The sequence below is a fragment of the Acomys minous genome (assembly GCF_964271855.1).
Source record: "Acomys minous genome assembly, chromosome: 19".
NCBI classification, from domain to species: Eukaryota; Metazoa; Chordata; class Mammalia; order Rodentia; family Muridae; genus Acomys; species Acomys minous.
This window is the reverse complement of record NC_140499.1, coordinates 60,485,366-60,507,212: the sequence shown is the minus strand read 5'-3', so window position 1 is coordinate 60,507,212 and position 21,847 is coordinate 60,485,366. Positions and strand designations below refer to the sequence as shown.

Here is a 21,847-nt window from a genome sequence, read left to right as displayed (position 1 = left end):
TCACACATTCATTCACAGACTGCCCCTACTGTCAGGGACAGATGGGCGCGGGCGCGCGCGCGCGCACGCACACACACACACACACACACACACACACACACACACACACACACACACACACCATGCATGCACACACTCGTACATGGCAATCGGATGGCAAACTTGAGTAGCACGCTGTGAACTATAGGGGCCTCTCCCCCAGCTGTGTGTAATGGTGGCCAAGAGCAGCCTAGAAGAATGGGCCTGAGAGGCCTGTGACTCCACATTTATTGAGCACCTGTCATTCACCCATTCAGCATTTACTGAGGGCCTACGATGTGCCAGCTACTTCGAGGGGAGCTGACGTGCCCTGGCTTCTTTCAAGGCCTTAAGCAAGTCTCAAAACTCCCTCTAGGAACTGAGGGGGGGGTGGGAAGGTAGGGCATGTTGGTGATACCCCTGCCTGATCAGCAACTAGGGTAAAGCTCTGGGTGAGGGAGGGTCCCTGCCTTATGGAAGTCAAAGTTCCCAGGAGGAAGAGGGACTTGAGTTTGCTCCTCAAACAAGCAGGGATGGAACTGTGACTGCGTGGGACTAGTGGACAGCCATATGAAGGCAGAGCTCTGAAAGCCAAGCTCTGGCAGAGGTAGGCTGTGGGGAGAAGCAGGAAGGCCAACTAGCAACCCCCCATAACTTTAGTACAAACATTTGGGGGCTGAGAGCAGCCCAGGGAAGAAGGGAGTGAGGCCAGAGCTGGAAGCCGCCTATCCCTTGTAAACACACCCAGCCGCAGAAACAGAGGCCCTTGGAGCTTGAGTCACTCAAAGGTACATCCACGCAGCTGCACACCAACACATAAATACAGGCTGCACCCACACACGCCCTCACGAGCATGCCCACACCCCTCGGCTTCTGGCTCCTTCCCTGCATCAAGTGTCAAAATACTATAAGAGGCTGGCCACAGGTGGGCAAAGACCGTCTCACTACAACACTGAGCCTTGTCTAACTCTACCCTCCAGCTGGGAGGAAGCCCCAAGTGAGCGTGTGCTGTCCCCCGACCGCCTCCCCTGGGTGGGAAGGCAGAGGAATGAGGAGGGGTGGTGACAGAGAGCAGGCTGGGGGGGGGGGGCCATCTAGTCCCTCCAGTCTGATCTCAGATCCAGCAAGAGGTCCAAGGACCCAGTGCTTCCACTGCCCTTGTGTGCTTGCTGCAGCCCCACAGAGGAGGCAACAGAGCCCGAGCCTGGGAGAGGAAGGCAAGAGCACAGCAGAAGAATCTCATCTGTACAGCACGGGCCATTTGAGTCATTATTATTACAATAGACTTTGACAAAAATAGAATCTCATTTCATATCAATACAACAACAACAAACACAACAGTTTCCTGGACTGTTACACCACTAACATTTTGAAAGGTCTCTATTTACAATTACAGTAGCAAGAGGGCAGGTTTGGGATGTGGCCTGGAGGCGGAGGGACAGGAGGTAGCGAGACAAGGAGCACGCAAAGAGCTGGGAGATGGGTCAGGAGCAGGGACTGCAGGCCTGGGGGGGCCTCGTGGGTCTCATCTACAGGAACCCCTAGCTGCGCAGACCATGCGGTATGCCCAGGGTGCACAAAGCAGAGGGGCGCCCTCCCACGCCTGCCCCTGACAGGCCTCCTGCCCTCAGCACCCCAGGGAAGCAAAGGCTGACCCTGGCCCACCCTGGAGCCACGCCTCTCCCCCAACTCTCCCAGCTTTCTAGGGTTGGGTTGGCTAAAGGACGGGAGCTATTGCACTGTACATCTTAAAGGAAAAGCTGGGGATGGGGTCCCCGTTCACCACACCCAGTCCTGCCCTCATCAGCCCCTTCCACAGCTGTCTCTCTGCCACGTTACTTCCAGAGGTCCTGGCTTCAAGCCCCTACCCTGGCCCACGTTCGCGGGCAGCCTTCCTCGAACTCAGATCTTGGGGGGTGACACACAGGATCAATGAGTGTGGAGTGTATGCAGGAAGCTGGAGGGACCAGGGTGGGTGTTAGCTGTGAACAGCTCAGAAGCAGACACTCTGCCTCCTCCTATCCCCTGAGACACAAGCCCACCATCAAGCCAGCTTTTGGGTTTCAGTCCACTGTCTGGGGTCTGTTGTTGGGTAGTTTTTGGTTCTTTACGTCTATCTGGGAATGGGATGGGAGGGCTCCACATGCAGGGCTCGGCACCTGTCCTTCTCCAAGGCCTACCGTGCCCCCCCTTCCTGCAGCATATGTGTACAACGTGCAAAGTGTCCCCCCCTTTTCCCGCAATAAAGAGAGTCCCCCACCAGTGAAAATGGTGGGGACAAAAAAGGGGCAAGAGCATCCCTCTCTCTAAAGCGAGAATTCAAATTTAAAAATATAATAATAATAATAATAATTAATAATAATAATAATATAATTATACACAAATGTAACCATCAACAAGACATGGAGCAGAAGAAAGGAAGTGGGGGTCGAGCGGGAAGAGCCCGGGACAAGGAGGGGTGGGCGGTGAGATTGTCAACTCTTCATCAGGGAGGCTGAGAGGAGGGAGTGGGACCCGTCACTTTAATGTCTGTGAAGAGAGGAGATGGAGAAGATGGTGTGAGGGCAGCTTGGACTATAGGCCGCACCCCAACCCTCTCCCAAGGGGTAAAACTCTAGGGCCAGGCAGATGGAGATCAATGAGCCGGGCACAATGCCGCCAGGAGGGGGTCCAGGGCTGTGAGCACTAACCCAGAGAAAAGCCGGCCACAAGGCCTCTCAGGTGGGAAAGAAAACAGGCTGAGTGCGTGTGGGGCATCCCTGGGTGACGCAGACACCAGCAGACAGAAGGGCCATGTTACAGTACCCAAGTATCCAGCCGCATCCTCTTCACAGCTGAGGCCTCAGCCTCAGGCTCTGGGGCTGGGCGCAGCAGGCCTAGTGTGGGCCCAAAGTCCCCCCGTCCGTCGTCCCGGTCCCCGGTCTCATAGGGTCCTCCAGCCGGGCTGCTGAGACCTTCTCCAGGCTCAGGGCGGGCAGCTGGGAACACAGCTGGTGGAGGAGGTGCAGGGCTGCGTTCACGGCTTGGGGACACTGGTTCTGACTTGATGCTGATGTGGGGGTGGGTGGTGACAGTGAGAGCAGCACCCACATGGGGCAAGGGGCTGCCTGGGCTGGAGTTCAGGGACACAAGAGGCAGTAACAGAACAGATGAGAGCCAGGAGTTGGGAGAAGAGGGAGGCATGTGTCAAAGGGAAAAAAGAGAAACCAGTGTTAGCTCCAGTCTGTCCACACCATCTTCCAAAGCCCACACCCTCAGCCCTGCTGGCTGGGAGGGAAGGCTCGTGACTGCCACTTACTGAATACGCACACAGCTCCACGGAGACCTTCTGTCCCCCACTCCCCACCAACCCCATGGAAAGCCTCCCAAAGACTCACATGAGGTTGCTGAGAGATACGGGGACCAAGTGGGGCTGTTGCTGAGGTGGCTGCTGTGGTTGTGGCTGTGGCTGTGGTGGCTGTGACTGTGGCGGTTGTGGCGGTTGTGGCTGTTGTGGCTGCTGGGGCTGCTGCCAGGCGGTGACGTTGCCTAGTGCCAGCCCTGCAGGTGAGCTGAAGGCTGGTAAAGAGGCTAGCTCTGCACTGGGCAGCTGGTAATCTGCAGTAAGAGAAAGTGAGGGGAACCTGGGTGGGGAGCACCTCACCCACACCTTTGGGGAGGACAGGCAGTGTCTAACCACAAATGTGAAGAATGAAGAAATTCCTGAAAATGACACTCAGAGAAATATAAGCCTAAAAACCACAAGGCACTGTTTTCTCTAACAGGGCGAAAGGACAAGTGATTTTGAAAATAGCGTCAGTTTTAAAAATCAATTGTGTATAAGCATTGCTTCTGTAAGGACAGTTACAAAAAAGCAGCGAGGAAGGAAATTGGAGATGGTCCAGATGGATCTGAGCGCAGTCTCGTCACCTGGCCAGCTTCAGGCAGTGGAGAGGCAGCAGGGAGCTCTGGGAACTCCAGGCTAACGGGAAGCCATACTCTATCTTCTGCCCAGGCTCCGCGTGTCTAGACTCTCCCTAATCAGGGCTCCCGCTCCTGCTCCCATAGACACATAGAAATGGGTCTGACATCCAGTCTTCATGTCCCTGAAGCAGAAAGGGGCTTCAGGGCCTAAGCTAGGGTGCCAGTGGGGGACTGCATTATGGGGGTACTTGCTCTGTCTATGTGCTAATCTTAAGGAAGATACTGTGAACAAGTGACCCATAAGCACCAGCATGCCTCATGTTGTCCCCTGTTTGAGGTATTTAGAAATGCCTTCCACCAGAGCCACAGAGATGTGTACACAGTGGGAGGACATACTAGAAAGAGATGTTCTGTCCAGTCAGCCAACCTATGCTCAACAGCGGATCCAAGGTCACTTGTTCTAGCCCTGTTTGTATATGAAGAATCGTTTGACCTCTGTAACATTTGTGGCGGGAGCCATGAAGACAGATTCTTGGCAACCTCTGCCCACAGACTGTGAGGTCCTGGGCAAGTACTGTCTGTCGACAGCAGGGACAGCAATCCTTCCTATAGCACGGTCACCAAAGACAAGCAGGTGTGCAAAGGCGTGCATGACAGCAATAGCATCAGACCCCCGGTGAACACTGCAAGACTTACCAAGCACCACTGCTCACACGAGACAGATGCAGCCTCAGGGTTGAGGACCTGCCTGCTCACGGGAAAAGCTAGCCCTGGACACGTCATGACTTTTATTTACTGTTTTTCTGCAGTGCTGGGAATACAAGGCAGGTCTTACACATGCTGGGCAAGCACTCACCACTCATCTTACCTGCTGCACCCAGCCCTCTCCACTATTTTTTTTGGGGGGGGGGGCAGGGTCTCACTATGTAACCCTGGCTGACCTGGAATGAGATATGTAGGCCAGGATGGCCTTAAACTTATATAGGGATCTGCCTGCCTCTGCCTCCTAAGTGCTGGGATTAAAGTTGTGCCCCACAATGCCCAGCTTTTCTCACTACCTTTAAACTTCACCCTAGCCAGGTCAATGCCAGTTACTAGCTTGCTTCATTTATGTTTACATTTGTTTTTACTTATTTTTTAAATGCCTTTTCCCCCCTAGAATTTTTTTGGGGGTGGTTTACAAGACAGGGTTTCTCTGTGTAGCCTTGGCTGTCCTAGACTCACTTTGTAGACCAGGCTGGCCTCAAACTCACAGAGATCTGCTTGTCTCTGCCTCCTGAGTGCTGGGATTAAAGACAAGAGCCACTACACCCAGCTTCCCCTACAATTTTTAAGAATCTTTTTTTCTTCTTTATCTTATATGCTTTGGTGTTGTGCCTGCATGTGTGTCTGTGTGAGGGTGTTGGGTCCCCTGGAACTGGAGTTATAGACAGTTGTGAGCCACCATGTGGGTGCTGGGAATTGGACCTAGGTCCTCTGGAAGATAACCCAATGCTCTTAACTGCTGAGCCATCTCTCCAGGCCCCTGGTTACTGGTTTTAATAAACAGTACAAGAGCAGAATGTGGGCTCTAGGACTGACTGTATCCAATGCTTATTTTACAAGGCATAAAATAAGTGATGCACACCTTTAATCCCAGCACTTGGGAGGCAGAGGCAGGAGGATCGCTGTGAGTTCAAGGCCAGCCTGGTCTACAGAGAAACCCTGTCTTGAAAAACCGGGGGGGGGGGGGGGGGGAAGTAAAGTAAAAGAAGAAGAAAACCAGGCTCAGAACAAGGCAGTGCTTTGCCCAACAAACTCTGGGAGCGATCAGAAGAACCCAGCTCTTAGTCCCGCCCCATCCCAACACACTAGCTCTACAGTGGGAGGCCAATTTCCTAAGGGCCAAGAGGTCAATCCCCAGGCCACCTCCTCAAGTCACTCTTGTAGTCACCACAGGCAGATTTCTGGAGCTCTCTCCACAAGCGCCAGGCCCATCTCTTAAGCAGGATATTACCATAGTAGGCCACCCACAAATGCCTACTGCTGACATAAGTCTGCTTAGTTATTTGTGTGGCAATAGGAATTGGAGCCCTGCTTTCATCCCCTAGTGACACAAGGAGTCTATGGCCAGCTGTGCTGATAGCCTGTTTCAGGTTTACTGACATAAACAAACTTCATTCCTGCTCACAAGACTAAGTGGGAAGAGCACAGAGAGCCACCATGGTAGGATTCCCAAGCAAGCAAAGCTGCCGGGGACAGCAGAGCTATGTGCAGCCCATTCTCCCGCTAGACCCAGGACTTTGGTTTTTCTCCTTGGCCTTGGGAGTGGGGGCAGGCTGCAGGAGCTCTCTGTTCCCTGACACGGGCCCACAGGCTGCCATTTCTAAGCAGTCCTTTCCCAGCCTCATAATGCAATCACTTGGGAGTGGGTATGCATGTGAAACACCCAAGGAACAGGGATCAGACACTTGAGCAGGAAAATCTGCCCAGACTTATCACCCCTGTAGAAGCATGAAGTAGGCTGTTGCCTGCCACTCAGGGCAGAGATGGCGTTTGTAGAGATACGCTCCTGCTCAGAGGACTTAGGGAGGAGCCTGGGGGGTCTTCTGGTCTAGTCTAGTTCACCCGCACTCAAGTATGAGGGAACTGGATGACAAAGGGTGGGGAAGAGCTTACTGACACACACAAGTGCTGAACGTCTCCTCTAGGAAGCCCTTCCTGACAGCCACAGCCACCTGAGTGCAGGCAAGGATGGCTGAGAGCCTCACACACTGTTCTGGGGAAGGTGTGAGAGGCGGACATGGCCATGTCAGCTTGTACCGTATGGCCTACCACAGTCCCTATCCCAGAGGGCCTTCCCACGTCCCCAGGAGCATGTTCACCTTGAGATCCACCCAGCCTTCGCCAGGCTTCTCCTGCCTCCCACTTCCTGCTGCACTGAGCCATCTCTACTCAGAACGAGCAGGTCCACTGCACTGCGGCCTCTTCCCTCCCCTCCAGGGAGCTCTGCCTCACTAACCATGCTCCCCTCCCCGGTACCCAAACAGCAAGTCTGTCAGGCTGGTGCTCAGGTCACCTCTGTCCTGCCTTCCTCACACTGGGCAGCGTTACTCTTCCACAAGGACCTATATTAAAAACATTTGTTTTCAAATAAACAATGCATTAAAAAAATCTAAGTATGCTTTTGGGATATACTTTAGCACAAAGAATGCCTTTGGGATATAGTTAAGACTAAAAGAGTACTTGTTTTATCTGAAGTTCAAATTTTTCCAAGAATTTTATTTCTATTTATAAAGTTTTTATTAAAATTTTTCATTATTTGTATGTATGTGTGCTGTATGTATGCCACATGTGTGCAGGTGCATTTAAGAGGCCAGAAGACGGTGTTGGATTCCCTGGAGCTGGAATTACAAGTAGTTGTGAGTAACCCAGTGTGGGTGCTAGGAACTGAACTTGGGCTTTCTGGAGGAGCAGCAGGTATTCCTAATTACTGAGCACTCTCTTTGGCCCTTGCTTTGTTTTTTTGAGACAAGGTCTCATGTAACTGAGCTAGACTTTAACTCCCGGTAGTTGAGGGTCACACTGAGCTGCTGATTCCCTGGTCTCCATCTCCTGAGTGCTCAGGTCACAGGCAAGTGCTACCACATCTGGCTTAGTACAGTGCCCAGGGCTTCATGCCTGCAAGGTAAACCCTTTGCCAACCGGGCCACACCCGAGCCTCTCTGTTTTTATTTGTTTGATCTACTAACTACAACACTAATTAGGGAAGGACTTTCCTCAGGTTGTGACCTATCTAGCATTTTAATTCTCCCTCTGGTCACCCATCTGCTCTAAGCGCAACCCTGCCCCCCCCTTTTTTTTTACAATGTACCAAGTTACAGGAACACTCACCTGTGTTGTAGGCAGTGGGCATGGAGGAGAAGGGGAGGCCCTGGCTGAGTAAACTTGGTGTTGCCACAGAAACCACTGGGGTGGTGAGCGAGTGGGTAGACTGGGAGACCCCAAGGCGCTGGGCATTGTTCTGTAAGAGAAAACTGTGTGTCAAGAGATGGCAAATGGGTGGGCGGCCTCAAGGTAGTCAACCATACAACATCTGAGCTGGGTCCCTGAATTCCCAGGGACAGCACCTTAGCATGGAGGCCCACAGACACAAGTTGGTACGTTTAAAGGCCTGAAGACTCACGGAGAAAAAACATGCACAGATTCACTTGCATCTACACCCATGCAGACGGGAAGGCATGGAGGCAGCCTGGAGCCCTGACACCTAGGAGGAGGGACAGAGGAAGATTTGCAGTCTCTCTTGGGCTAAGACCACCGGAGTCTCCTCTACACCCATTACAGTAGCAGGTGCCCCAGGAGATGCATACTGGCATCTGGGAATGAAGTGTGGGATCTGGGTGGCACGTGATTGCATGTATGCACACACGTGTGTAGGGCTGTCAGCTCCATCTGCTGCTGAGTCACTTGTTTATTCCAACTCCACGCTGGGGCCGAAACTGCCGGTGTGTTGGCCGCCAAAGCCTGCTTGCCTTTCCCAGCCTTTCTGGCCTCCTGTCAGCAAGCTGGGGAGGAAGCACCTCCTCTTCCTGGCTGATGGTGAGTGTGCAGCCATAGGGAGGGGCTGGGCATAAAATGCCTGTGAGGTGGGCTGCGGTAGGGTTAGTGAGCAGGCAGGCAGGGAAGGGCTTGCTAAGGACAACTTCAGTCCCACCTCAGGCCTCAGCTTCCCCTGGAAAACTGACTTTTCTAGATTCTCGTAAGTTTTAGGTTCATGTCTTGGGTTCCAATGTTGTGTGGGCCTATGTGGAGTCAGGAAGCCAGAGGAACCAAGGGCTTAATCCAGGCATCTGGCGGGGGCCTCAAAGGCCTAGGGATAGCCTCATGCTCTTTTCCAGATGCACATGCGTGCGCGCACGCACACACACACACACACACATCTGAATAAATGCACATGCAGTTACACATGCACACAGTTACACATGCATGCCTTGTCCAGCGCTTCCCGCCACCCCATTCACCTTAGTACCCACTTAGCTCTAAGCACAGCTCCTAACAAACCACCAGTAACTGAACTCCACACACTAAACGCACACGGAGAAGACTGTACACATACTCATGCTGCAGGCTAACAGCATGGGGCAACACTGGAACTCAAAGGCACTGCTCACATCTCAGCCACACTTACCAGATCTAAATGGTCCTCAGTCTGGGAGCAGAAATAAAACCAAGAGGATGGTTCAGGCTATGGTTTCTGCCCTTCCCCCATGGCCACCCCATCCACCACTCTGCTGAAGTACTCTTTCTGGCCCAAAAGGATATCCAGATACTCTAGCCATATGATATCCAGAAAATGCTGTGTCCTGGCCTCTGTCAGCCAGACACCGTCAGCCAGTCCTTATTCCTCATGGAACCGTCTCTCCTATCTCCTGCTCATTTCTACTGCTGCGGCCCAAAGGCCTTTAGGGCTACTGATCTTCACTTCTCCTGCTAGAGGTCATTCTTTTCTTCCCACCCCCACCCCTGGCCACCACGGCCCAGAAACCCACTCACCAAATGATGCATTAACCCTTTGCCTCCCTGGGAAGTGATGACCCGCAGATCAGGCTTGCGGCTGGGGGCTCCAAGCTGGGTGTTGTGGGTGGGTGGGGGTGGAGACTTGGCAGGGATGACTTTGTTTAGGCTGTTGCCATTGGCCACAGGGAGGAGGCCAGGGGAAGCTCGGGCACTGACATAGCCGTTCCCTGGAGAAGTGAGATGAGAAAGGAAAAATGCTGGCCTGTCCTCTAGTCCTACCAACTGCCCCATATCTGTCACCTGGAGGCTTCCAGAAGCATGCCAAGGTTCCACATGGATGCTGAGCTGCCTGATAGTGTCTAAAGCCTTGGTCCCCAATCTTTGGCCCAAAGTCAGCCTCTAAGTCCCAGAAATGGGGACAGGGGAAGAACTGAAAAGCAACCACTGCCACTGCCAGACCTGGGCACATAAGAGAGCCCTACAGACATGCTTTTCCCCGTGCCTGGCACCCAGATCCCTCACACAGGACGCACAATAACCAGAGTGGGGAAAAGCTGCAGGCTGTGTAACCTGGTCCTCCTTAAGGAGCCAGCCTGATCACCAGGGCCAGCCAAGCATTTAGACTGCTTCCTTGCCAGGAGCTGGAACGCTGTGCTTTTGGTCAGCACAAGACAAGCTGTCTGCCACCATGGGGGAGACAGGCCACTGAGTGCTAGTAATGGCGTTGCTGGCACCAGGGCTGTCGATATGGTGACTACCATAACTAGACTGGGGATAAAAGCATCGCAACCGTCTTCTGCATTTGCTCTGTGCTCAGCAACGTATAGGTCTTCCACACTGTGTCTCCTACATGTTTCTATCACACTGTGAGGTACATGGGATGGGCACACAGGTCAGAGCACAGAGGAGGAAGCATGGCAGTAGCTGAGAGAGGTGATGACTTCCCACAGCCACCCAGGGCATCTCACTGAGTTCCCAATGCTAGGCTTGAGGGCCCACGAGTAAAGTCTGGAAAGAAGGGGTATACCTCTAGTCTACAATTTCATGATTCTAGTGCACAATTATCGCTAAGGCACCTTCACACCCACCACCTTACACAGGACAGAGAGAAAACAAGACAGAAAGGGGCAGCACATTGGCTGAGGCTGAGCTGGAAGAGACCGAGGTCCAGGAATGTGTGTGATGACTCCAGTGAGAAAGCTCACCATTCTGTCTCCTAACAGCATATGGTTACCCTCAAAGCATGTTGCTGTCTCTATCCCAACTCCAAGATCACTCTGTGAGTGGCAAGAATGACAGGGTGACATCAATGGTGACATTGGAAGGTCACCAGCCAGACACCAGCACAGAGTAAAAGTGGCTGAGCACAGGTGCAGTGGTAGTTTCTTTCTATGACTCCAGTATGTATGCCTATAGGTACATCTGTATGGTGACTCCGTGGGAGCACGGGGGCCTATGTGCATGGGTGCTGTCTAAATGCCTACCCTTTTCTAGTTAAGTCCACACAGCCAGGTGTGGTGGCACACGCCTTTAATCCCAGCACTCAGAAGGCAAAGGCAGGTGGATTCTGAGGCTTCTCGGTCTACATAACAAGTTGCAGGCCAGCCAGGGCTACATAGTGAGATCTGCCTCAAAAAGAGAAAGAAAGAAAGAAAGGAAGGAAGGAAAGAACGAGCAAGCGAGCAGTGAGCCAGACCTTCCACTTCAGCAGCACAGCCTCAGTTTGTGTAATAATCTTCAGAGGTAAACTTCTGCTAACCAGTCACTGCTATAGCACCAAAGTCCAGGAGCTAACAATCCTCTGGTGCGTCCTGCTTTGGCCCTGCCATTTTCCTTTCCTTCCCTTCAGGTCCCTTGCCTAGGCCACCCTGTGGAAGGCAGTGACACTCACCAACGGGGCTGGGGCAGGCTCCATTAGCACTGTTGAGGTCTCCACCCAGCATGGCTCCTGGGAGAAAAGCAGAGCTACCATGAACTTTGTCTTGGGGACTGGACAAGAAGAGGAGGCTCTGAGGAGCCCCAGGCCTTTTCCCCTCAAGAGTCACACACATGCAGGATTGCTGCAGAGGGAAGACCCACCATTCAAAGTGGAAGCCCGGGGGCCCTTCCACACCTCGCTTCCACCTTAGCCACTCACCCTCTAGTCACTTACCTGCACTAGCAGGCCGCTGGGGCAGGCCTGGAGAAACACTGTTTCTCTGTAGTGCTGGCTGCTGAGGGGACAGGAGCCGTGGGTCCGTAAGGGATGACGTCACCAGGGAAGGGGTGACCAGAGAGCCACTGGGATTGCTGAACTGCATGGAGCTCTGATTGGACACGGGCACTGTGACGGGCATGGCAAAGTTGGGGGCCGGAACAGATGACTAGACAGAAAGACGGAGAGTAGCGTCACAACAGGTGGCCCTCTCCCCGCAGACCCATTTTGCCTGAGAGGGTAGGCACAAAGGTTCTCTGGTTCCTGGACTGGATCTCCAAAGGCTTGGGCGCCCTGCCTTCAGCCCTTTTGCAGCCCTGCCTACCTCCCACCACAAAGGTGAGAGCACCTTGCAGTACAGCTCTGATCCAAAGCAGGAAGGCAAGGCTCTGCCCACTGCAGATGGGACTGGATTCCCCCAGGAGGCGGGTTAGTCCTCAGCCAGGCAGGACACACTGGGAGCAAGTTAGTGCCCTGGCTACAGACCCAGACTCCCAGCTGCTGAGGATAGGGCTTCGCTAAGTGGCCGCGCAGCGGGCCTGCTTCAGCAGTGGCTCATGCCCACCTCTCTCTGTCATCCCCTTAGCAGTTCTGCTTCCCTTACACAAAGCTGAGTGCCTGAGGCAGGGGCGCCAAAGCAGCCCAAGGGGCCTCCTCCCAAAACAAGGGGACAAAACACAGCCCTCTCCCTTGCTGTCTGGAGACTCACGGCATTTGCATGTTCTGCTGGTGAGGGGACACTGTGGGTCTCTCTAGCTTAGGCAGGGACTTTACAAGAGGCTTTCAAGACCAAGGTCAGGAGTTCCTAAGCGGTCAGGACCAGCTCAAGGACGGCTCAGCATAGTACATCCATCAGAGGCAGCCGAGGGCCGGCAAGGCTGGGTGAAGCCACACCATGCAGCACAGGAGGCTGTCCTCCATGAGACTACTCACGGCCAGTCTATAACTCTGCATCATCTTATCAAACTCCTCGTCTATCTTTTTATACTTCTCCTCCGTCTGGGGGGTCAGGGCAAACGCCTCGTCCACCTCGGGGCTCTCACACTCCCTGTGCTTCTTGTGCAGCGCCTGGGGGAGGGGCCGGAAGGGGGCCAGAGAAAAGGTGAGGAGGGCTCACCCCATAGCGCCTGAAGAGCCCATCCAGCTCCTCGCTGGCCCGCCGGTACTTGTCCTCCAGCAGGGGGCTCTGCTCCAGTGAGTCCTCCCCATCCGGCTCTGGGCTGTCACAGCCGTTGAAACCCTTCTTCCTCAGGGTCTGCAACCGCATCACTCAGTCAGCCAGCCAGCAAGGGTCCTCTGGCCTCCTCCAAGCTCCCCCCAAGGATCCCCAGCATTTCTCCAACGGTGGTTCCCAGAACCTCCAGTCCCTCCCCCAGAGCCGTCCTCCCTCCCTCCGTCCACCCCTCCCTCGTGTGCTCCCTGTGGCCGAGTGGAGCGGAACCCAAGTTAACCAGCATGGAGCAGGTATGCTCCACAGCTCAATCTAGGGAGAGGCCAGCCCCAGTCTGCTCCCTACAAGGGTGTGCTTGGGGCTGGAGGCTCTTCCTGTCCAAATCCTAGCTCCTACTCAAGTGAGAGAAACTGAATGAGACAGGAAGAGGACAGTACAGGAAAGGCACAAAGGGCCTGCATTTGCTGAGCTTTCAAAGCCTTAAAGTGCCTGCGGCAGACCCAAGCTACAAGTGGTCACTCAAAATTTTAAAGGTGCAGCTGGGCGTGGTGGCGCATGCCTGTAATCCCAGCACTCGGGAGGCAGAGGCAGGTGGATCTCTGTGAGTTCGAGGCCAGCCTGGTCTACAAAGTGAGTCCAGGACAGCCAAGGCTACACAGAGAAACCCTGTCTCGAAAAACAAAACAAAAACAAAAACAAAAAAACAAACAAACAAACAATTTTAAAGATGCTTGCTTTGTGGTTTTTCCCCTCCTCTGAGGCAGGGTTTCTCTGTGTAGCCTTGGCTGGCCTAGACCAAGCTGGCCTCGAACTCACAGAGATCTGCCTGCCTCTACCTCCAGAGTGCTGGGATTAAAGGCATGAGCTACCACGCCCAGTTGCTTCATGTTTTTAGTCAAATCACATTTATTTATGTGTGTCTGCGTGTGTTGAGTGCACATCAGAGGACAACCTGCAGGGGTTGGTTCTCTTCCTTCCACAAGGAGGATCCTGGGAATTAAAACTCGGGTTGTCAGACTTGACAGTAAGTGCGTTTACCTAATAAGCCATTTCGCCAGCCCTTGCTTTGTTTTTATTTACTTATTTATTTTGTTTGGTTTTTGCCCCCTAGTCAGGGTTTTACTACATAGCCCTGGCTATCCTGGAACTAATTCTGTAGACCATGTTGGCCTTGAACTCTGCTGGGATTAAAGGATCGGCTTTTTTTTTTTTTAAAGCTTTATCTTATGTGTATGTATGTTTTATCTGCATGCATGTGTACCACACGAGTGCTTGGTGCCCATGGGAAGAGCGTATACCCCTGGAACTGGCAGCCATGAGCTGCCATGTAGGTGCTGGGAACCGAACCCAGTGTTCTTAACCTCTGTACCCTAAGTCGGCATCCTGGAGTGAGAAGCAGGAGCCTGGCTGTCCTGTTTGCTCAGGGAGCACTCGCTCCATGTGTGGAGCAACCACAGCTCCGAGAAGATAGACCAGACCTAGGGCCACATGGCCGGAAAAGGCCAGAGACGGCCTGTCCTTCAGCCGTTCACACTTTGACTCTGAAACAGAAGACAAGACCCACAGACTCACAAAGGAGGAGGGCAGAAATGAGAGATGGGAAGACAGGGAGACACAAAAAAGAATATTATCTCAGAGAATGAAAGGAGGAGGAACGAAAAGAGAGAACAGAAGACAGCAGAGCGCTCCTCAGGCCCAGCAGGTGACAGACTGCCTGCGTGCTCCCGGCCTTTGTTGCCATGGCCCTCCTTCCTCGGGGCCTGGGCTCAGAAGAGATGGGTTTACACATGGGCGGAGGTGGGCACAGAGCAGGCGCACCTCAATGATGTCAGCATTGGTGCGGCTCTCGTGGGGCTCGTTGTACTCCGTGTACTTGAGCAGCACCTTGTCCATGTCGGTGCTGGCGTACTGAAACAGCTTGTTGGAGTGGTTGAAGATGATGAGTGCGATCTCGCAGTCGCACAGCACACTCAGCTCGTAAGCCTTCTTCATCAGCCCGAACTTCCGCTTGGTGAAGGTCACCTGCAGGGGAGCAGTGGGAGGCCAGGTGTGACTGAGTCCCCCTTCACAGACATCTGGACATGGGCCCTACCCTAGAGCTCGACTCTCAGGGCGACTCAGCCACTGCCTATGGAAATCCATGGTTTGGAAAGGAACAAAAGCACCCCTTGGGCAGACAAACAGTCAAGATACGCCGGAGCCAGCCTCAGAGGGGAAAGGCTCTAGACAGCCAGGAGGCCACATCTCTGTAAATGGGCTGAAAAGAGCAGTTAACTCCCAGCTAAGGAGAATGCCTGCCAGATGAGGGAGCTGTGGGTGTGGCAATGACGTGGGGCCCTGGCCCATCTCAGGCCAGTAGAACTAAAGAGGCACACGAACTGCTCTCTGTCTGCTCAGACCCAGCCTCTGTGCAACCTCCAGTGACTCCCTGGGCGGCCAAGAAAGCCCTCTATGGGTGACAGGGGCTGGAGAGATGGCTCAATGGTTAAAAGCACTGCCTGCTCTTCCAGAGGTCCTCAGTTCAGTTCCCAGCAACCACATGCTGTCTCACAACCATCTGTAATGTGATCTGATGCCCTCTTCTGGCCTGCAGGTGTACATGCAGGCAGAGCACTGTATACATAATAATAAATAAATCTTTAGAACTGGTCATGGGTGACAGGAGCTGGTTTCCTGTCCTTGCTCACCTACCATGTGGGCCTCGGGGACCTCCTCACCTGGCGGTTCCGCTCATCGGTGATTCGCTGGATCTGAATCTTTTTCCTCCCCATCTTCTCCGGGGGGTCGTTAGTGCCAGAGGAAGGGGCTGCTGGGTGGTCAGGAGCCTCACACTGTGCTCATGAATGTCTGGGACTAGTGCTCAGTTCATGGTCTGCAGAACACCTGTGCACAGCCTCCTGGGAAGGGAGGGTCAGAGAGGACTGTTAGACTCGCAGGCCAGCCTTGTTGCTTGGGATGGTGGTAAGGCTCATTACAGCCTGTGAGAGACTGGTGGCGTCTCTGCCCTAGCTCCAAATTGCAGCAATATTGGTTATAGAGGAAATGGCCATCCTGCCATACCAGGTGCAAGTTGGGCTCCCACTAGGACCAGCACTTGGGTCTAGGCTGTCCTTGGGCTTTAGGTCACACAGAAGATATAGGGTGCTTGGCTTCTGAGGGTCTGCTTCTTGGAGACCATCCACACCCTATTTCAGTAGAGCTTGTGCCTACTCTATGTGGAACTCCCCCACCAGCCCCATCCACCAGCAGCAGCTAGACCAGTAGAGGGTCCTAGGTGGAGACACAGTGAGGCCATGTTGGACTGACACCTGCCTAGGCTGCAGGAGGCAGGCAGAGAAAGGATGTGTGATGCTATGAAGGGTGGCTGGTGCCCAGTTCAGGTTGACTGCAGGTCCTTACACAAAGTCTGGGCGCAGCGGAGCCTGGAGCTAGAGAGTGCCCACCCCTAACCACAGCCTGTTTACATCCGCATGCTTCATTCCTTCAGCCCAAGTACAGTCTTGTTTGAAGGGTTTTCTGCTGCTTAGACACAAACAAGCTACTTTAGGCCAGTGGACAGCAAATATACTTTCCCAAACCCCTCACCTCACACTGGGGTCTGAACACGTGCTCTGAAGGTGTTGCACCCTCAACCCTCATTTTTATTTCTTGAGCTAAGGTCTTATTAGGTTTCCCAGGCTGGCCTTGAACTTGAGGTCGCCCTGCTTCAACTCCCCGAGAGCCGTGAAGGCAGGTCTACACCACAAAGGCTGGCTTTTTCTCTGGTAACTGTGATGCCGAGTATGGGACCTGGAGTTTCACAGCCCCTGGTAAACCCTCCATTATAGAATTTACCCTGATCCAGGCCAGTATCTCTGTAAATCGCCAAAGAGTCAGCATTGCAGACTGTAAATTGTGTAGCGCTGTTTAGCTCTGCTGTGGCAGGCAGCCTAGCTGAAGAAGACACTATGGGCCAGCAGGTGGATGGGGTAGCTCACACCTTTAATCCTAGTGCTTGGGAGGCAGAGGCAGGCACCAGTAAGTTGAGCCTGGTCTACGTAGTGAGACCCCTGCCTTGAAAAAACAATAGATTAGAGCCTGGCGGTGGTGGCACATGCCTTTAATCCCAGCACTCAGGGAGGCAGAGGCAGGCAGATCACTGTGAGTTCAAGGCCAGCCTGGTCTACAAAGTGAGTCCAGGACAGCCAAGGCTACACAGAGAGACCCTGTCTCGAAAAAGCAAAGAAAAAAAAAAAAAGAAAGAAAAAGAAAAAAGGATGGATGGATGGATGGACGGATGGATGGAGTGGAAGATATGCAAAGAGGGTGCACTGGGAGACTAAAGAGATGGCTTAGCATTTAATTAAGAGCCCTTGCTGGGCCACACAGAGAAACCCTATTTCGAAAAGCAAAAATACAAAAAACAAAACAAAACAAAACAAAACAAAACAAAAAGCCCTTGCTGGTCTTGTAGAGGACCTGACTTCAGTTCCCAGCAACCATTTGGAAGGTTTTAAGTGTCTGATGTCATCTTCTGGTTTCCACAGGCCCTGCACATACATGGCAAACAGACACGAGTCAAGGAGGTATGAGGTGAAGTAGTTCATGGGGTGCCTGACCATGATAGGGTAGAGGGAAGGTCTGGACCTGCTTAGCACCATCACAGATGACAGGACTGTCCGGGGCTTCACTGTCTAGCTCCCACTCAACCTATGTATCTACAGAGAACATCCCAGCTCCCCTAGGAGGGTGCTGTGTCTGTCTGCGTGTACATTAGGTCACCAAACGGGGGAACCAGCACTGTCTTCCCTTACCCTGATACTTGAGGAGTCCCATGGTCCCTGGCCTTCACTGCTCACAGCACAAATCCCACACCAGCAGCAGCCTAGAGAGCCCTGTGTGGCCTAACATGCATCTTTGCAAACCAGCACCAGTCACCTCTCCTGGTCTGTGACCCTAACCCTGACTCTACTTTCACCCTGCCTCCCTCCTGATCTGGGAGATGGAGGCGCACTGTTGCAAGGGCTATGGTAAACTGGCTTTGGGGGTGGGTTTCTCTGGCTCAGCCTCAGGAACGCCAATCTAGACCCACAGTGCAGAGTCTCCTAGCCCTACCCCCACTGGCCAGGTGGCTGTTTTCTTTTTTGTCCCCTTTCGTGTTTCCTGCTCCCCACATGCTGCAGATTCGTTTTAATTAGTTTGAGACAGGGTTTCTCTGTGTAGCCTTGGCTGTCCTGGACTCACTCTGTAGACCAGGCTGGCCTTGAACTCACAGAGATCCACTTGCCTCTGCTGGGATCAAAGGTGTGCACTCCCACAGTGAACACATTCTTGATGACAGAACCTCTCGCCTGCATATCATGGCCAGTACTGTCTCCTCAGGCAGGTTAGAATGAATTGGCTCAGTGTTTTTAGTTTTCCAAAAAGCTAAACCAACAATCTTTTTAGCACTACCATCTCTAAAGAATTGTGCTTCATTTCTGTGCCTGGTCCTCCCAAGGTTGGAGCTTCCTGAAGGCAGGGACCAGATCTGTCTTTTTACTATGCTATTACCCATAGGAAAGAGGCCAGGAAATATCTATGCGAAAAAAATATTATGAGCCTATGAGAAGTCCTTCCTGCAGTCTAATCTCTGCCTGTCCTGCTGTTCTCGCTGTCCTCTGTGGAGCTAGAACCTTCTACTAACTGTCCTCCAAACCTATCAGTTCAGATACCAGCAACCCTCCAGTCAACCCTACCACCCTCCCCCTCAGCCCTCGATACACTCAGCTCGCCTGGTGCAGAGGGTGAGACTCCAAGTCTTCTAAGGAGCAGACCTGAGCACATGGAGATGGAGAGGATGGGGTTGCTTAGGCAACTGTCGCCTGGCAACCAGCTCCCTGGCTGATCTCCTACACTGCCCCCCCATCCCTGCCGCATGCTGGGGGATCTAGGATATGAGAGAGATCATGGCTGAGAAGGCAGGGAAGCCAGAGAGAGCCAGTGAGTATCCTTTAGCAGAGGAACCCTGTCTAAGAGGCCAGACCCCAGCAGCCCTGACTTCCTCTATACTAGCTCAGCCATTTATAAGCCCATGCTTCCCAGGGTCTTGCTCACTGCTGCTCTTCCTCTGCCTGAGGACAGATCCTGCCTTGGGCAGTCCTTCCTCCTAGCTAACCACAAGTTCTCTCACAAAGCAGGCTCTGACCCCTCTCCAGTCCATCCCACAGAGCTTCAGATTCTTTGGAAGCCCTGGGGCAGAACATGAACTCAGCCATGCGTGGTGGTGCACACCTTTAATCCCAGCACTTGGGAGGCAGAGGCAGCTGGATCTCTGTGAGTTCGAGACCAGCTTGGTCTACAAAGTGAGCCCAGAATAGCCAAAGCTACACAGAAAAATCCTGTCTTGGAAAAAAACAACAAACAAACAAACAAACAAAACCCCCAAAGACTATGAACTTAATCTTGGTTCTGGAAGGACGGTGTCTGGGCAGGGATAGTCAAAGGACCCCAAACCGACCCCATTCAACTTGGGGGGCCTGTCTCGACCAAACTACTCTATCAAGAGGTTTTGTTTGTTTGTTTGGTTGGTTGGTTTTTCGAGACAGGGTTTCTCTGTGTTAGCCTTGGCTGTCTTGGACTCACTTTGTAGACCAGGCTGGCCTCGAACTCACAGTGATCCACCTGCCTCTGCAGCCCAAGTGCTGGGATTAAAGGTGTGCGCTGCCACGCCCAGCTCTCTATCAAGAGGTTTTAATGAACACTGAATCTACTTTATTAGTCCTCTGTTCAACAACCTAACTGCCAGGAGCCGGAGGCCTGGGCTCTGCTCCTGCCTGACCCGGCCAGCCCCTCTTCTCATGCCCTGGCCTCTGGACTGCTGCTCTTCTTTTTTGGTTTGTTTGTTTTGTTTTTTCGAGACAGGGTTTCTCTGTGTGACCCTGGCAGTCCTGGAGCTCACTCTGTAGAGCAGGCTGGCCTGGAACACAGATCCACCTGCTTCTGCCTCCCAGCTACCATGATTAACAACAATGGGCACCAGCTGGGCTACTGCTCTTCTAAGCCTAGTCTGCAGCCCTGGGCAGTCATGCTGAGGCCAGGCCCCAGGGGCCTTCCCATCCAGACCTCATGCCACATCTGTATCACAGCGGTGCCCCTCAGTAGGTTTTAGCTAGGCAGGGTGGTGTTCCCAGCAGGCTGTGACAGCAGCAGCAGAAAGAAGAAAACACTGGCTGGTGGTATCTTTAGGGAGGCCAACAGCAGGGGGGTGGGGGTGGGGTGGGGGAAGCCTGGGATCCAGGATCCCATGGCAACTGTGCACTGTTTATACGGAAAAAGAAGGACAAGTGAAAAGCGAAGGGGTGCTGGTTTGGAGGATCATGGGAGAGTAAGCTCTTGTGTCCCTAATGTCACACCTCTCCATACCTGAGCAATAGTCAAACCACTCTGGGGTTTCAGAATGAGGCATCACAGTTCCTGTGTGAAGGGCTTGGGTGGAGATAGGAGTGAGGTCAAGACAGGTTCCTGTAGCCACTGCTGAGGGGCCGGGCAGGAATATTCACACACACACCCCACCCCACACGGCAGTCTCCACTGCCCCCCCTTTAGCAATGCACCCTCATTTTCAGCTCCCTGGGTGATATGTCCTGAAGCTCTAAAACGCTACGTGCACCTGACTCTGGAGCGCTCTACCAGCGGGTTCCAGCAGGGCAGAGGCCAGAAAGGCCAAGCCTGGGCTCTTCCTGAAGGGAGTGGGGGACAGGAGGGAACTGCTCTCATTAGGCGCTCCCCCTCCCCTGCAGGCCGCTGGGGGGCCTCAGGCTGGGACTCGGAAAGCAGGCGGCACTGAAGACAGCTGTCACCCTCCTCCACCCTCTCCCTGGTAGGGCTGCAGGGCATGAAATAAGCAGCAGGCACTGGGGGAGGGGGGCGACAATCCAATCCACCTGTCACCCCCACAGTCGGGCAGCCTGCTTGCTAGTGGGAGGAGGCGGCGTGGGCAAGGTGGGGACAGATGCACAGACGCAGGAAGGAGACAGAAAGGGGCCAGTGAGAAGAAGGTACAAGGCTGGGAAAGCAGCTGGGCTTGCTAGCCGAGGGGGCGCCCCAACAGCCTGCCCTCGGGGCACCCTCCAGGCCCTCTCCTCTCCTCCCTGCCCCAAGCTGCCTCTCTTCTCCAGAGTTTCCATCAGCATCTGAAAGTGCAGGCCCAAGCCTTCTAAGTTCTGTCAGTCTGACTACCTAAAATCCTGGTTCCCACCACGTCCCACCATCCCCTCCCCCAGCCAGCAGCCTGGGGCTGGGCAGGGGCTATTTTTAGCCTGGGCAGTGAGCTAATTTTAACTCACCAACAGGGGACCTAAGGGCGGGCTAGGGGGCAGTCCAGGAAAGCAGGCTAGGGCGGGGTGGTCCCAGGCATGGCGGCCTGTAGAAAACTGAAACTGACTTGAGGGGTACCAGGGGGGCTGGAAGCCCTCCCTTAGCTTCACCTGGGCAATTCTCCCACACCCCACTCTCAGCTTCCCACCTCTACTGTCTAGCAAACCTCCTGGGGGAAGTGTCACCCCATTTTCTCCATGAGGGGCTGTCACCTGTGTCCCACCCCCTGTCCTTCCTGCTCTCACTCCTAGTGTAGCAGCTGAGCCCTGTGGATCCCCAGGCCTCCGCCCGCCCACCTGCCCCCACCCACCAGAAAGTCACTAGAGCCACCCGCTGGGCCTCGGGAACTATCAGGGGCTACATGAGACTGCATCCAGGTGGAGAAGCGGTGAGTGAGGTCAGGCAGGGAAGGGAAGAACTTGCAGGGCTGGGCTGGGCTTCGTAGCCTGTACTGAGCTCATGCTGTGTGCCCAAGTCAAGGGACTGGCCCTCTGGCTTTACCCATGGCGGATGGAATAACAGAGGGTAGAGTGATGAGGTCCCCTGCTCCCAGGGCCCTTCTACCCCACTATTCTGCTCCTGGACTCCCAGCTATGTAGTTCCAAAGACAAGTGCCAGTCTCGCCCCCCTGCAGCTGCTGAGAAGAGGTGCTGCGGAAGCCAGAGGAGAGCAGACCCGCCCTGGATGTGTTTTTCTGAACTGTCACTCGTAGCAGACAGAGGGAGAGT

The 21,847-nt window shown here is 53.7% G+C and overlaps 1 protein-coding gene across 11 annotated transcripts in view; it reads right to left on the bottom strand.

Moving 5' to 3' along the window:
- Nucleotides 1-1,273: 1,273 nt before the first annotated feature.
- MEF2D (myocyte enhancer factor 2D) overlaps nucleotides 1,274-21,847 on the bottom strand; it is a 34,978-nt gene continuing 14,404 nt past the window's right edge. For 4 of the 11 annotated variants that reach the window (XM_084769429.1, XM_084769428.1, XM_084769425.1 and 1 more), the window contains 11 exons: nucleotides 15,500-15,679; nucleotides 14,601-14,804; nucleotides 12,729-12,866; nucleotides 11,570-11,780; nucleotides 11,309-11,365; nucleotides 9,454-9,644; nucleotides 9,089-9,109; nucleotides 7,795-7,924; nucleotides 3,396-3,615; nucleotides 2,824-3,130; nucleotides 1,274-2,547 (listed from right to left, as the gene is read on the bottom strand). In XM_084769429.1, the coding sequence (XP_084625555.1) occupies nucleotides 2,536-2,547; nucleotides 2,824-3,130; nucleotides 3,396-3,615; nucleotides 7,795-7,924; nucleotides 9,089-9,109; nucleotides 9,454-9,644; nucleotides 11,309-11,365; nucleotides 11,570-11,780; nucleotides 12,729-12,866; nucleotides 14,601-14,804; nucleotides 15,500-15,553 (1,545 nt within the window). In that variant the 5' untranslated portion in view covers nucleotides 15,554-15,679 and the 3' untranslated portion in view covers nucleotides 1,274-2,535. Of the gene's footprint in view, nucleotides 3,131-3,395; nucleotides 3,616-7,794; nucleotides 7,925-9,088; nucleotides 9,110-9,453; nucleotides 9,645-11,308; nucleotides 11,366-11,569; nucleotides 11,781-12,544; nucleotides 12,680-12,728; nucleotides 12,867-14,600; nucleotides 14,805-15,499; nucleotides 15,680-21,847 lie in introns of all 11 variants that reach the window. The other 7 variants (XM_084769431.1, XM_084769432.1, XM_084769434.1 and 4 more) reach the window with 7 other exon arrangements.